This window comes from Balaenoptera musculus, chromosome 3, assembly GCF_009873245.2.
Source record: "Balaenoptera musculus isolate JJ_BM4_2016_0621 chromosome 3, mBalMus1.pri.v3, whole genome shotgun sequence".
Classification (NCBI taxonomy): Eukaryota; Metazoa; Chordata; class Mammalia; order Artiodactyla; family Balaenopteridae; genus Balaenoptera; species Balaenoptera musculus.
The window spans coordinates 109,804,063-109,820,347 of NC_045787.1; the positions used below are offsets into that span (position 1 = coordinate 109,804,063).

The 16,285-nt window shown below is 45.9% G+C and overlaps 1 protein-coding gene across 2 annotated transcripts in view; it reads right to left on the reverse strand.

Moving 5' to 3' along the window:
* FSTL4 (follistatin like 4) overlaps positions 1 to 16,285 on the reverse strand; it is a 435,003-nt gene that overhangs the window by 26,536 nt on the left and 392,182 nt on the right. For both annotated transcript variants that reach the window (XM_036848961.1, XM_036848959.1), the window contains exons 9-12: positions 8,934 to 9,095; positions 8,414 to 8,548; positions 7,457 to 7,483; positions 4,064 to 4,182 (exon numbers count right to left, since the gene is read on the reverse strand). In XM_036848961.1, the coding sequence (XP_036704856.1) occupies positions 4,064 to 4,182; positions 7,457 to 7,483; positions 8,414 to 8,548; positions 8,934 to 9,095 (443 nt within the window). The remainder of the gene's footprint in view (positions 1 to 4,063; positions 4,183 to 7,456; positions 7,484 to 8,413; positions 8,549 to 8,933; positions 9,096 to 16,285) is intronic.

The window sequence follows — 16,285 nt, forward strand, 5'->3', positions numbered from 1 at the left end:
CCTCTCAATCAGCAGCTGCATGGTCCATGTTCTTCCACTCTTGTGAGCTACCTTCTCCCTTTCCTCATCCCCATCCATCATATAAACAACTTCTGTCAATGACCAGACCCCTGAAGGAGTTACCTGCGCACTCTCAGCTTCCTCACCTCTCACAAGCTCCTTAATCCTCTGGCTCTAGTCCTCAGCACAGAGCTGGTGGTGTTCTCACCGAGCTCCAGGCTGACTTCTCAGTTATTACATTCAAGCTCTGCCATCATTTTATTTGAACTTGGGGCATCATGTGACAGCGTGTTGACTACTCCTTGGTTCTTTTCCCTCCATCCTCCCCAGTGGCTGATCCTTCTCCGTTGCTCAGTCCTACTCTGTTTGCTGATCTCTAGATGCCAGGATGCTCAGAGGTCGCTCCTGGACGACTTCTCTAAAATCCACTTCCTTTGCTAATCTTTGTTAATCCACGCCTATGACTTTAGACACAATCTACATGCTTACAACTCCCAAATTCATATCTTTAGCTCAGTCCTCTTCTCAGAAGTCCAGACTTAGCCACTTCCTAGGTCTACTTGGCTATTTAATTTACATCTCAAATGTGTAAGTCCAAAATCAACTCTCAATTTTGCCTCCCAATCCTGCTCATTCCACTCAAATAAATGGCAGCTCCCTTGTTTTAATTCCTTAGACCAAACCTTTCCAGTCATCTTTGATTGCTTTCTCTCCCCATGCCCTCAGCCTTCATCCAATGCATCAAAAATCATTTCCGTTTTACCTTCAAGAATATATTCAGAATTAAACTTTCCGACCACTTCCACCTCTGTCACCTTGGCTCAAGCCACATCTGTCCCTTGAGTAACTGCTACAGCATTCAGACTGTGCTCCTTGATTCCACCCTGGCCTCCTGCTAGCTGTTCCTGACACAGAAACCACAGGGATCACTGTGAAATACAAGTCAGCTCAACTCCCTCCACCACAGTAACATTCTTTCTTGCTCAGAACAGGGTCCAAGTCTTCCCTGAAGCCAGCGAGGCCCTGAACACTCTGGCTCCTCTGCCCATCTCTGCCTTTTTTCTCCTTTTCCCATCCATCCTGGGCACATGGCATGCTTGCTCTTCTGCACTCATGCCGCCCTCCTGCACCAGGGCCTCTGCAGCTGGCTATTCGTCAGATGTCTACCTGGTTTATTTCCTCATGTCCTTTGGGTGTCAGCTTACGTGTCGTCTTCTTGAGACACCCTCTCTGGTCTCACCTAGCCTAGCGTCCCGGCATCCTCACTGCCTCATCTTGCCGCGTTTCTCATCTACCACTTGACCTTCTGCGTTTGTTTGTCTACCTATGTTTAGTCTTTCTTTTTTCACTAGATAGTAAGCGCCTTGAGAGCAGGCTCTTTGTTGGGCTCACTGCCATACTCTTAGCACCTAGTAAAGTACCTGACACAGAATTGGTGCCTAAAATATATTTGTTGAATGACTAAATGAGAGAAAGGGGGACCTTCTTTTCCCTTAGTCTTCCATGATACACATTCTCATGTTTCTCCTCATGACTCTTGTCTAACACTGTCTCAACCTTTGTGGTTCCTCTTGGTGCATCTGCCCCTTAACTGCTGATGCCCCCCAGGGTTCTGGGCTAGGCACCCGACTCAAATCACTCACATGCACCCTTGGCGATCGGGTCTCCCATCCGGGCTTTCGTCAGTACTCTCATGCTGATGGCTCCCAGATCTGTGTCTTTAGCTCAGAACCACCTTCCCCAGTTCCCAAGTGGTTCCCCTACAGTCACCTCATACACAACCATCCACATCTGAACCGGTCCTCGCCTCCATCCCTGCTCCTCCTCTGGGTCCTCATCAGCATCTGGTCAGCCAAGTCCAAAGCAGGAACACCATCTTTGATTCTTCCTTCTCCCACACAAGTCACTGTGAATTAGTCATCGAGGACTAGAGAAATTGCCTCCTAAATCTTGGAGTTCTTCTACTTTCCATCTCCAGCCCCGTTTCTTTCCTAAATGGCTGCAATAGCTTTGAAACAGGTCTTTCTCCTTTTACACTTGCCACTCTCTGTCATCACATTTAACCCTCACAATAACCCCAATTTGCCTGTGAGAAAACGGAGGCTTAGAGGGGTTAAGTAACTTTTCTAAAGCCACTTAGCCTGCTGAGTGACAGAGGTGGGACCTGAACCCACCTGTACAGATCCTGTTCTAAAGCCTGGGCCCTTACCTATTAATCCTGCCACTTCCTTCTGGGCAAAGTGAACATCTCATCCAGCAGAGGGGCCGGAGATGAGATGCCAACCTCCTACTCACTCAGCACTTGAGAAAGAGGGTCAGCTCATTGTAACCCTCCTGTGAGGTTCTAGGCATATTTTAGATGAGGAAAATGTTATTTGGGACTGTTCCATAGCTCACGGAGGTCTTGTGTTGCCTGAAACGCCTACAAGACCTCTCTTACTGTGTCTTGTTCTAGTTTCTTCGGAAAACTGAGCCCTGGTTAGGATTTGAGAGATGTCCCCTACAAGCTACAGGTTAGGTTATTGCAAATATATGAGAAATTAGTGCCAATGTGATGGGTTACAATTATTCAAACTTAACTGCTGGAAATTAACTAGGACCACTCTTTCTCGATGGTTTTGTGGCTATCACGTGGAGGGAAAACTTATCAGAGGTCATATTTTAAAACATGATTAATTCAAAGGAAATAGCCTGGAAAACAGCTGCTCCCAAGCTGCAAATGTGAGAAATGCGACGCTCTGAGGGACACCACCAGTCAGGACAGCAGTGCAACACACCCGGTTCAGGAACTTGTCTGGGCCAGGCCCGCTTGCTCCATTAGCTCCAAGCCCGTTACTGTGCCCCAGTTTATCCACTGTCTGTCTTCAAGGAGAGGGCACGTGGGGGCTTTTAGATGACTCTTGGATTAATCCCATACCTCTACCCTCAAGTCGCTAGGATTAGTAGAAGAGGTCAGACCTCAAGCAAGAAACCACCAACACAACACCAAGTGGGATACCAGTGGGAGGGACAGAGCCGTGGGGTGGGGAAGCACAGCTCTGGAGGACGCCTGCTGGGAGTTGGGTCTTGAGGGTTGGAAGGGATTTTCTGGACCTGCTACCCGCAATCATCTCCTTTGCCTCTGCGCACTGCATGTCACGTTGCCACTTTCTACCTGGCCTCTTATTTGTTCACAGCAGCTCTGATGCGTGGGCCATTCACACATTTCAAGCTCTCTCCCCTGTTCCCTGGAGGCCACTGAGGGCCTCCAAGCTCTAAAATCTACTCAGTGCTTCCCATTCCCACCACCATTGGCTTAACCCAGGTCACCACCCTCACCTGGGTGATCACAACAGCCTCTTCACCCCCTTCTGTGTTTCTAGTGCAACCCTTCTGATCATTACCCACCGTGAGGCCCTGCACAGGTCCCAAAGCACCCTGATCCTGGCCATGCTTCACTTGAAGTTCTTCAGTGCTTCCCATGAGAACTCCTCAGCTTTGACCCTTACCTACTGTCATCCTAATCTGAGGCTCTTCCCATATCCATTCGTCCCTCCAGGCATAGAGAATATTTGCGGTTCCCTGAATGTGACCTGATGTTTTATGCCTCTGTGCTCCATATTCATGACGTTTCCTCTCGAAACCCATCACCGATTCCCACCTGTTCTTCACAGCTGAGCCCAGGCATCACCTGCCCCAGGAGCCTTCTCTGACTTTGTCCCCCAAGGTCTGGAGAGGCCTCTCTCCTCAATGTTCCAGTGCACCTTACACATCCTTCTAGCAGCACCTGTTTGGAAGCTGTCTGTTCACACTTCTGTTTCCATCATTTGACTGTGAACTCGCAGAGGCCAGGAACCCATGTGTCCGCCCTGGGCCTCCCCTCAGGCTCAGTGCATGGAAGTGGCCCCTGGAGGAAGGAATGAGAGTTTAAGCCTCACGTGCTCCTTGCTTAGCCTTGAACCACACCTGGAGCCACACCACATGTAGCAAATGGAATTTAAGAAATCAAGGGGCACACACGGTGCCAGGCTGCCTCTCAGGATGCTGTGCGTGAGGCGGACGGGCCCCAGGCACAGACACTTACGTAGCTCACGAAGATCTTCTCCGTGGGTTTGAGGTGCCTCTGGATCTCACAGTCCACTGGGTGCAGGACGATTATGCCATCGTCGGAGAAGATGTAGAACATGTTTCCCACACTGAGGCCTGCGAGGAGCAAGCACAGCCACACTTAGGCCCTTCCTAGCAGTTGGTCCCCAGGCCGGGTCACATGCCACTTCAGGCACAGATGAAACCTACAGTTTGGCTGCGTCTGCTACAGGCACAGAGTGCAAGGCCTGGTCGAGGTGGGGTGAGGGGAGACGAGCAGGCGGTGTGTGGGGAGCGAGTGCCCGAGGGCTGCGAATCAATATGTACACCGAGGGCTCTGCAATCCCCAGGCTGTCCTCCCAGACACGCATACCTGCGCCAGGTCATCCAGGGCTGGCCGCCAACCCAAGTTTTCAAATAAGTGACAGCCTAGGCTTTGACATACATTTGACCTTTCCTGTTCTGAAAGGCAAAGTCTCCCGTGGTCTTTGTCAACCAGTCAAATCAGAACAGATCAGGTGATGCCAAAAAAGCGAAGGCTTTTATTTTTTTTAAACACATCTATGTACAGTGCTGCTACCTGGGATGTGGGGACCTAAGCAAGCTGTGGCTGGTATTCCTTTGTCCAAATCGGGCCTGTCTGTGCCCGTGAGCCCTTCCTTCAAGACAGTTTGCTCCAACATCTGCCCTACCAGTTTCCCTACAGCAGCCCCAGGCCAGGCGACGGAGCCCACAGCCTGGTTAGGGCACCTACCTGCACCCCCATCCCAGCCCAGGGCTGTCTGGGGAGAAATCTCCTTAGACCAGCAGAGGAGGGGCCTTGGGGACCAGTTAGTTCAGCCTCCTTATTTTAAAGACAAAGAACCTGAGGTCCAAGATGGGGAGGGGCTTGATTGAGGCCATGTGCCTTCGTGCCCGAGCGGGGGTTAGACCCCGAGCCCCAGCCCTGGGCTCTGTCCCCTCACCCTGCTCTCCATAAAAGGTCAACATGGCACAAGGGTGGGTAAGGTCTAGAGTTCTCCCTCTTTCTCCACTCCCCTTCCTCCCTCCCTTCATTTCGTTTGAAGGTAAAACATTGAAAAGATTGCTATGAATTCTAAGAGAATGAGCTATGTGGAAAATTCTCTCTTTTCAGGCATGCTGAGAAAACCAGCGTACTGACTTAACAGACTAGCTGGGTAAGTTTTTAGTGAGTTAGAGAACAGTAAAACAGGCAAATAGGAATCACCGTTCCACTTGCTTTCTGTGGCCCTGCAGGTCATTTTCCCCAGTGCCTGTGGTTCCCTGTGTGGACAGAGGTCCCTGTGTGACACAGCCTCACCTGCCTCTGCTTCTGTGCTGAGAGGGGCTTCGGGCAGGAGGGCTCCTGCCACTAAAGACAGCTAGACGCCAGCCTCTCAGAAGCTGGGAGCACCTAGGAGCACTGCATAGGTCCCAGTGGGAATCCTGGGGTGCTGGGCAGCCCGTCCTGAGAGCCAGACGAAGCAGGCCAGCGCCTCCTACACGGCGGTCCAGTGTTTGGAGTGGGCTAGGTAGCACACGTTCGCTCTGACCCCAATCTATCCTGTCTCCAGGAGGACTTTCTCTTCTGTACACTCTCACCTGGCACGCTTCTGTCACTCAAACCTGTAGGGGCCAGAGGGAGTCAAAGTCCCTGCAAGACCACAGACCCCACAATAGCCTCCCAAGGTTTTTGGAAAATCAGTAGCTGGAAGAACCCACATGAGATGGAAAGCTCAGTAGTAGAGCCCACGTGGGCTTTGCAGCTGTGGCTACACTGCAGGCTGAGCACCGGGCCTTGTCACAGTCGACAGTGCAATGTGAGGCTCAACAAGGCCTTGCTCCACAAAAAACTGACTTCACAGGAGAGCTGGCCTCACGAGCCAGCCCCTGGAAGGTTCTGCCTGGGATTAGCTTGACCAAGGGGGCACACAGGAGCTTTCTCTGCTTCTGCGCACCCAACATTTCACTGCTCCTATTGAGAGCTGAGAGCGCCCTGGGGCCCTGCCGCCTTCTTTGCTTTTGCTTCTGTATTTCCCTATCTCCAGGCCTGGAGTTTGAGCAGGGAGGGGTGTGAGCAGCTAGCTGTCCAGGCGTGATGGAGTTTGTTCGCTGCTGGGTTGTCCAATATTAGCGCATCACCAGCCAGCCTAAAGGCCCGAGGCAGCTGTGGGTCTTAAGTTGGCCTTTGGGCCTCCAGAGCTGCATTTAACACTTTCCAGGGCCTCCTGCATTCTCTGCAGGTCTCCACTTTTGAAATTTGGAAACACCCCTTAGAAAACACCTTTTAAGGACACAGAACCAAAGCTCTCTGTGTGCACTGTGGCCTAGGGACTAAGTTCAGGCGGCGTCAAGGGACCACCGTCCATGATTAGCGACTGCTGCTCTGACTTTCCTTCTGAGGATTCCTAAAGCCCATTGGCAGCAATCCCTCATTTTCCGGGCTCTGCCTTTGTTTTGCTCCCAGACTTACTGTGTGAGCATTAGTGCCTGACATTCAGGAAATTACTCTGAGTGTGTGTATGTGTGCACATGCTAGACTGTAGGTAACATGGAAGTTCTTAAGGAAAAAATATGAGGAAATATGATGGTTTTTAAAGGAGAAAATTTAGTGCTTAGCCCCAAAATTGCATGGTGCTTTCTGCTGCTTCTCATACCATCCCTCTGTCCACCTAGCTGGAGAATAAGTTACCTCAGGGGATTTGGACTCTCTGGTGGAGGGTTTCATAGGTAGGGTTGGGGTCCACGAATGCACGTACACCCCACAGAGTGACTCAGGCTCTTTAACCCAGCACCCACATGTGCCCGCTATTTTTTTTTTTTTTTTTGTGCCCGCTATTTTTGGAGCCATGTTATTAGACCATTTTTGATATACAAAAATGGCAATTTTGTATGGCCCAACCTAATATCTACAGATTGTTAGATAGATACAAATTTTAAAAACCCATTCATTTAGAAATATACATGTAAACATACATTTACAGAAATCATGGTAGCTTTTTTATTCAGCATTTCCTCAAAGTATATGCTAAACCCCAACACCAGTATCAGTTACTGGAAAAAAGTTTAAGGCCCAGCTCTGACCAGGACTCCTGCCAAGAAGCTGGCTTCAGTGGAGGTTTCAAAATTGCTTTAAATGGAAACTTTCGTTTTAAAAATTCTAATCGTCTAATGTCCGTTAAAGACACTAGTAAGTTTAAATCTGCCTCAAGTGTGCCACTTGATTTTGACATGGACTTCCCCTCTCCCATTTGATTTGGCCCGTGGACCCCACTTGTGGGGACTGCTTGATGTCTGGAAAAGCTGTTGGTGGCTTATGGAAAGATGGCCTGTTATGGAACCATGAACACACGTGATCACAGGCACGACACAGAATAAGAAAGCTTGGTACCTTCTTCTCGCCATAGGATGTTTGCAACTGCAGCATCAGAGAATGGTGAAAGCAGGAACGTGATGGAGGGAAGGAAAAAAAAGAAGAAAGCAACTTCAGAACCTTCCTTGTAGTGATTCAGTTCATGAACATACTGGTATCTAGTCCATCATGTATAGAACCTGCACCACTCATGGCCCCAGCAATACTGAGGGGGGACGCTGGACGCTGGACAAATGCTTCCAGGGCTCAGGACCCTTTTGGTTCCTAATGAATCAGGTTCCAGGATCACAGAAGCGAATGGGACTCTCCCCTTCTGTGGATGATAAGGAGCAAGCAACGTCTCTCCCAGACCTCCTGGACTACTTCCAGGAGCAAGCTGGTTTTCTGCTAGGATTCTCCTTAGGAAGACCATCTGCAATACTTCTGAGTTTCTCCCTTGATGATAAAGACTCAGCTTAGAGCCTTTGATCAAGGGAAAGAGACCATGTCCAACACCCATATCCATGAAATCAACCTTGCAGGGTCTCTTGGGGAGCAGGAGCTACGAGGGAGAGCCTGCTTAGCACCCCCGGTGGGCAACAATCCCTGGGGTAAAGGCAGGCGTGTGAGCGTGCACAGGACAGTTCCTGGGCTGTGGATGGGCAGCAGCCGCTGGTGCGTGGTTAGCATGAGCACTTCTGTGGATGAGGGACAGAGCAAGTAGGAGGCAGAACTGGGGATATGATATGCGAGCTTCCTTGTGGTCCTGGGTTCTGTCTGCTGTCCAGAGAGTTTCCCTGTCTATGCCTCCAGAGTTGTCTAGGTTTACAGGGAAGGTCTACCCACCTCTGGCCACCCCCTGTCCCCAGCTTTGAGCACAGAAGGATATGAGGTTTATCCCTGTCTCCAGGGGCTCATGATTGGTGGCTGTGGCCCTTGCCACCCAACATCCCCCAACCAGCTCAGTGAGGAGCTCAAAGGCAAGCGTGGACTCACGGGTCTTTCTAGCCGAGTCTTCGATGAAGAGGGAGGAAATATCTTCATCCACGCCCACTTCATTTTTGGCAATGCAGGTATACGCCCCTGTGTCTTCATACCGAACACTGCCGATGTGGAGTTCGCTCCCATTGGCTGTAGAAGGGACAGTGCTCAGGGGGGCCTGTTCAGCTGGGACCTCCATCCTTCCTCCCTTCTCCCTTCTATTGAAAGTGGTGAGGTTAAAAGCACAGCCCCTTGGCAGGGCTGAGGGTAGCCAGTACCCTGATATACGCCCAGGAAGGGCTGGAACAGCAGAAATGAACTGCAGGTGACCTGGGACCTGATTGACAGCATCTCATCATGGTGCTCAGAAAGATCTGTGTGAGTCCAGAGAGCAGGGAAACTGGGGGAGATATCTGTTTGCTCCCCAAACGTCTGACTTAGAAACAAATCACTCCTCTCATTTCCATTCCTGGGGAGAGCGTCAGCTTGAACTTGATGGGAATAAAGGCACAGAGACACCGAGCGGAGCTCTTACCTAAAAGGGAAAGCTGTTTCGACATCTGGGTTGAGACATCCATGCCATTTTTTAGCCAAGTGATTCTGGGCATAGGAATGCCCTCTGCGTGACATCTCAGGCTAGCTGCCACTCCGGGTTCCTGTGCCTGGGTCTCTGGATAGACACGGATGACGGGTGGCACTGTGGGTGAGAGTTAGTGCTGGTGAGAAAAGGCCTTCACCTGACTCAGGCCTGTGGTCCAACTCTGAGACCCTGCCCAGAGGGCTGAACCAAGAGACAACTCTGGAGTTCTCTTTGTAACCAGTTTGCAGTCATCCTGCAGCAACTCAAGCCCTAAAAGAAAGGGCTATAAAATGGATTGCCGACAATAAACATGTCAGGCTTTGTATGCTGTAATTCATGGCATTCATCATTATTCTAAATATGATCAGAGAGACATCCAAATATTTAAGGCTGCTCAGCTGCTACACGTAAAGAGCAACAACTGCCAAAATTTATTTCTGAATGAATAAAATTCAGATATATTATTTCTCTTATCGGAAAGCCATTGGACAGGGGCTTAATTTCTTGCAGGAAGTGCTTCACAAAGTACTTATGGGCACTGACTGGCAGGGCTCCTAATTACATCACTGCTCTAGGGAAGACCATTGGTTTTCCAGTGGGTCATTTTTATTTTTCCACTTCTCACCCCCTGGAACATGGGTGAAAGGCAAGTGTGCCCTCCTTGGCTCCTGACTCACCCATGGGTCCTGGCAGTCAAGTTCAGGGCTGGGGATGTGACCAGGTCCACTCATCAGATGAGCAGGGGTAGGCAAGGCATCAGTACCCTCTACCCTCTGGCCTTTCCTACATGGGCTGTTTGTGGGGCAGGAAGGAGTGAGGACTGTCTGGAGGATCTTCCCTCTTACCCCTAGCTCTGGGCCCAGGAAATAAAATAATTATCATTTTCAGTGGAATTGGGGGCTCTTACTTATTCATGCATTTTTCTCTACATACTTCCAAAAAGGGTTTATGAGAGCTTATGTAAAGGCACCTGGATATTAAACTAAACAACAACAATAACAAAAACCACATCATACACCTTTTGGAAAGTTGGGAGATGCATTCTTTGCCTTGAAGCTGACAACTACATTTTCCCAGAGTTATCTGGACACTCTTATTGTCCAATAAAAGAAAGTGACCCAGGGCAACTTCCCTGGTGGTCCAGTGGGTAAAACTCGGCGCTCCCAATGCAGGGGGTCTGGGTTCGATCCCTGGTCGGGGAACTAGATCCTGCATGCATGCTGCAACTAAGAGTTTGCATGCCGCAACTAATAAGTCCACATGCCGCAACTGAGTCCGCATGCTGCAACTGAAAGATCCCGCATGCCACGACGCAGATCCCGTGTGCCGCAATGAAGACCCAGCACAGCCTAAATAAATAAATATTAAAAAAAAATAACTTAAAAAAAAAAAAAGAAAGTGACCCAGTATGTTAGGAGAGAGATTTTTCTTGGGACTAGAGGTGGAACAAATTGATGCATATATAGAAGGAAGTGATAATGTTGATCCTAGAATGTGAAGATTTCTAGTGATCTGTGCTTGGGTAGGCTGAGGACAAAGGAAAAATTCTATTACCTTATTGTGAGAAACAGATGCTGTAGGTCCTGTCAAAACCCAGGAGGCTGGTAATAATCTGATCAACTTAGCCTGAGTTTCAAGTCTTTCCTCTGGTTGACCTATGGGGCAAAGTAGGGGGCCGAGGACAAAGCCAAATGGATAGCTGGCAAAGGGCACAAACCCACCTTCAGAGTGGCCAGAGCTGTTTCTATAACATGAGCTCAGAGGCACCCATGACTAACCACACACAGACCAAACAATAATAAAATCTGAGTCATTTCCTTGGTTTCTCTTTGTTTGCAGTTCTGGGGGAGAGTCCCAGGGTGTGGGAGAAGGTCCTTGTCACGGGTCAGGCCACTTGGGATGGATGAAGTAAAAGGGGCTCTAGCTAGGGCGTATCTGCAGGACTGCTTAGAACACAGAAGTGGATCTCTCTTCTCTGATTCCCCTTGGTTCAAAGAGGGAAGAAATAGTAATTTATCTAGGAAAACTTCCTATACCCTGGATTTGGTAAAGAGAGGAATGGGGTTCAAGTTGAAGAGACAGCAGAGTTTTGTTCAAGAGGCTATGATTCAAAAGCACAGAGATAGAGCTGGGGGGCCTAGGAACACTGGACTGGTGGGGAGTTGGAGAAGGAGGTAGAGCAGCCTGGGTTCTAGAATGTGTGAATAACCTTGGGCTCCTGCTAGATCACCATTTATTTATATAAGCCTGCCAAGCAGCCACATAGTAAACTTAAAGAAGGTGAGGGAAGAATCAATAGAGATAGAAGCAGAAAGGAATGAATCAATTTGCCAAAAAAGAGTGGAACTGATAAATCTGAGACCTGGATGTTCGTGAAAATGAATAAAATAGCCAAATTTCTGGCAAGTTTGTTTAGCGAAAAAAATAAAGAACACAGAGGAGATTAAAAAATATGGAAATACTTTGTTCAATTATAGGTAATAAACATGAAACTTTCAATGAAATGAATCACTTAAAAGGAAACTTAAAGTACTGACATGGAATCAAGAAGAGAGCATTTAAAACATTTTAAAGCACTACTTTTCAGTTATGCAGTGAATAAGTTCTAGAGATCTGTTATACAATATAGGGCCTATAATCAGCAATATTATATTGTGCACTTAAACATCTATTAAGAGAGTAGATCTCATGTTAAGTGTTCTCACCACAAAAACGAACAAAAAAGAAAAACAAAGGGACACAAGGAAACTTGTGGAGGTGATGGGTATGTCTGTTACCTTGATTGTGGTGGTGGTATCCTAGGCGTATACATGTAGAAATTCATCAAATTGTATAGATTAAATATGTGTAGTTTTTTTGTATATAAATTATACCTCTATAAAGCTGTTTTCTTTTTCTTTTTTTCTGCTGTCTCAATTATCCTTTATTTGTAGTTTACCTTGAATTACTCTGGTAACCTATTCAGGTTTTTTTTTTTTCTTCAATTCACGGTGTCTCGGCACACCTATGTCACCGGCTCCTTTACAAAGAAAGTCCATAAAGCTGTTTTTAAAAACGCACTACTAACCCCCAAAGAACCCTGATTAGTTTCATAAGAAAGTTCTTTTGTACATTTCAGGAACGGATAATTCCTAGAGCATACAGCAGAGAAGATGCCCCAAATTTTATCATGAAGCTGTATAACCCGGACACGGAAACCTGTCAAAGAAAGCACAAAATAGATGATTACAGACCTAACTCACTCAGCACTAGATATACTGAAATCCCAAGTAAAATATTAGCAAATCAGGATTCTGGACAAGATGGTGGAGTAGAAGGACTTATGCTCACCTCCTCTCACAAAAACACCAAAATCACAACTAACTGTTGAACATCCATCGAAAAAAAAGACTGGAACCTACCAAAAAAGATATTTTACATCCAAAGACAAAGAAGAAGCCACAAAGAGACAGTAGGAGGGGAGCTTTTGTTATATAATCAAATCCCATACCTGCCGGTGGGTGACACACAAACTGGAAAATAATTATATCACAGAGGTTCCCCCACAGGAGTGAGAGTTCTGAGCCCCATGTTAGGCTCCCCATCCTGAGGGTCTGGCATCGGGAGGAGGAACCCCCAGAGCATTTGACTTTGAAGGCCAGTAGGGCTTGAGTGCAGGAGCTCCACAGGACTGGGGGAAACAAAGACTCCACTCTTGGAGGATGCACACAAGACTTCACATGCACTGGGACCCAACACAAAGCAGTGACTCCATAGGAGCCTGGGCTAGACCTACCTGAGGGTCTTGGAGGGTCCCATGGGGAGGCAGGGGTTGGCTATGGCTCACTGTGGGGGAAAGGACACTGGTGGTGGAGGGCTCAGAATACTGATCAGTGTGAGCTCTCCATTTTGGCAATGAGACCTGGCCCCACCATGCAGCCTACAGACTCCACTGTGGGACGCTTCTGGCCAAACAACCAGCAGGGTGGGAATACAGCCCCACCCATCAGCAGACAGGCTTCCTAAAGTTGTACTGAGCTTACAGCTGCCTCTAAACACAATACTTGACACGCCCCTGCCCAAGAGAGGGACAAAACCCAGCTCCATCCACCAGAGGGCAGGCAACAGTCCTTCCCACCAGAAAGCCTGCACAAGCAGCAGGACCAACCTCACCAACCAGGGGGCAGACATCAGAAGCAAGAAGAACTATGATCCTGCAGCCTGTGGAAAGGAGACCACAAACATAGAAATTTAGACAAAATGAGATTGCAGGGGAATATGTCCCAGACAAAGGAACAAGATAAAAACCCAGAAGAACAACTAAGTGAAGTGGAGATAGGTAATCTACCTGAAAAAAAGAATTCAGAGTAATAACAGTAAAGATGATCCAAGATCTCAGAAAAAGAATGGAGGCACAGACTGAGAATATACAAGAAATGTTTAACAAAGACCTAGAAGAACTAAAGAACAAACAAACAGAGATGAACAATACAATAACTGAAATGAAAAATACACTAGAAGGAATCAATAGCAGAGTAAATAAGGCAGAAGAACGGTAAGTGAGCAGGAAGACAGAATGGTGGAAATCATTACTGTGGGACAGAATAAAGAAAAAAGAATGAAAAGAAATGAGGACAATCTAGAGACCTCTGGGACAACATTAAATGCACCAACATTCACATTATAGAGGTCCCAGAAGGAGAAGAGAGAGAGAAAGGACCTGAGAAAATATTTGAAGAGATAATAGCTGAAAACATCCCTAACATGGGAAAGGAAACAGTCACCCAAGTCCAGGAAGTGCAGAGAGTCCCAGGCAGGATAAAAGCAAGGAATAACACACCAAGACACATAGTAATCAAATTGACAAAAATTAAAGACAAAGAAAAAATATTAAAATCAACAAGGAAAAAGCAACAAATAACATACAAGGGAATTCCCACAAGGCTATCAGCTGATTTTTCAGCAGAAACTCTGCAGGCCAGAAGGGAGTGGCATGATATATTTAAAATGATGAAAGGGAAAAACTTATAGCCAAGAATACTCTACCCAGAAAGGCTCTCATTCAAATTTGACAGAGAAATGAAAACCTATACAGATAAGCAAAAGCTAAGAGAATTCAGCACCACCAGCCCAGCTTTGCAACAAATGCTAAAGGAACTTCTGTAGGCTGAAAAGAAAAGGACACACTAGAAACAAGAAATGAGAAAGCTCACCAGTAAAGGCAAACATATAGTAAAGGAAGGAAATCATCTGCACACTAATATGATATCAAAACCAGCAATTGTGAGAAAAGGAGAGCACAAATGCAGGATATTGGAAATGCATTGGAAATTAAGAGACCAACAACTTAAAATAATCTTGTATATGTATAGACTGCTATATCAAAACCTTATGGGAACCACAAACCAAAAATCTACATTAGGTACGTACGAAAAAACACAAAAAGTAGTCCAAACACAACACTAAAGATAGTCGTCAAATCCCAAGAGAAGAGAACAAAGAGGAAGGGAAGAAAAAAGTCCTTCAAAAAGAAATCCAAAACAATTAACAAAATGGCTCTAAGAACACATATATCGATGATCACCTTAAACATAAATGGATTAAATGCTCCAACCAAAAGACACAGACTGGTTAAATGGATACAAAAACAAGGCCCGTATATATTGTTGCCTACAAGAGACCCACTTCAGATTTAAGGACACATACAAACTGAAAGTGAGGGGATGGAAAAACATATTCCATGTAAATGGAAATCAAAAGGAAGCTGGAGTAGCAATACTCATATCAGACAAAATAGACTTTAAAATAAAGACTGTTACAAGAGACAAAGAAGGACACTACATAATGATCAAGACATCAATTCAAGAAGAATATATAACAATTGTAAATATATATGTACCCAACAAGGAGCACCCCAATATATAAGGCAAATACTAACAGCCATAAAAGAAGAAATTGACAGTAACACAATAGTAGTGGGGGACTTTAACACCCCACTTTCATCAATGGACAGATCATCCAGACAGAAGATCAATGAGGAAACACAGGCCTTAAATGACACATTAGAACAGATGGACTTAATTGATTTTTACAGAGCATTCCATCCAAAAGCAGCAGAATACACGTTCTTCTCAAGTGCACATGGAACATTCTCCAGGATTGATCACATGCTGGGCCAAGAAGCAAGCCTCAGTAAATTTAAGAAAATTGAAATTATATCAAGCGTCTTTTCCGGCCACAATGCTATGAAATTAGAAATCAACTATAAGAAAAAAACCAAAACAAAACAAAGAAACATAAACATGTGGAAGCTAAACAATATGTTACTAAACAATAAACAACCAATGGATCACTGAAGAAATCAAAGAGGAAATAAAAAAATACCTAGAGGCAAATGAAAATGAAAGCACGATGATCCAAAACCTATGGGACATGGCAAAAGCAGTTCTAAGACTGAAGTTTATAGCAATGCAATCTTACCTCAGGAAACAAGAAAAATCCCAATAAACAACCTAAACTTACACCTAAAGCAACTAGAGAAAGAAGAACAAACAAAACCCAAAGTTAGTAGAAGGAAAAAAGTCATAAAGATCATAGTAGAAATAAATGAAACAGAGGCAAGGAAAACAATAGAAAAGATCAATGAAACTAAAAGCTGGTTCTTTGAAAAGATAAACAAAACTGATAAACCTTTAGCCAGACTCATCAAGAAAAACAGGGAGAGGGCTCAAATCAATAAAATTAGAAATGAAAAAGGAGAAGTTACAATGGACACAACAGAAATACTAAGGAAGAAATGGACAAATTCTTAGAAAGGTACAATCTCCCAAGGCTGAACCAGGAAGAAATAGAAAATATGAACAGACCAATCACAAGTACTGAAATTGAAACTGTGATTAAAAAACTCCCAACAAACAAATGTCCAGGACCAGATGGTTTCACAGGCGAATTCTATCAAACTCTTTAGAGAAGAGTTAACACTTATCTTTCTGAAACTATTCCAAAAAATCACAGAGGAAGGAACACTCCCAAACTCATTCTATGAGGTCACCATCACCCTGTTACCAAAACCAGACAAAGATACCAGAAAACAAAAATTATGGGCCAATATCACTGATCAACATAGACACAAAAATCCTCAACAGAATACTAGCAATCCAAATCCAACAATACATTAAAAGGATCATATACCATGATCAAGTGGGTTTTATCACAGAGATGCAAGGATTTTTCAATGTCCACAAATCAGTATGATACACCACGTCAACAAATTAAAGAATAAAAACCACAAGATTGTCTCAAGAGATGCAGAAAAAGCTTTTGACAAA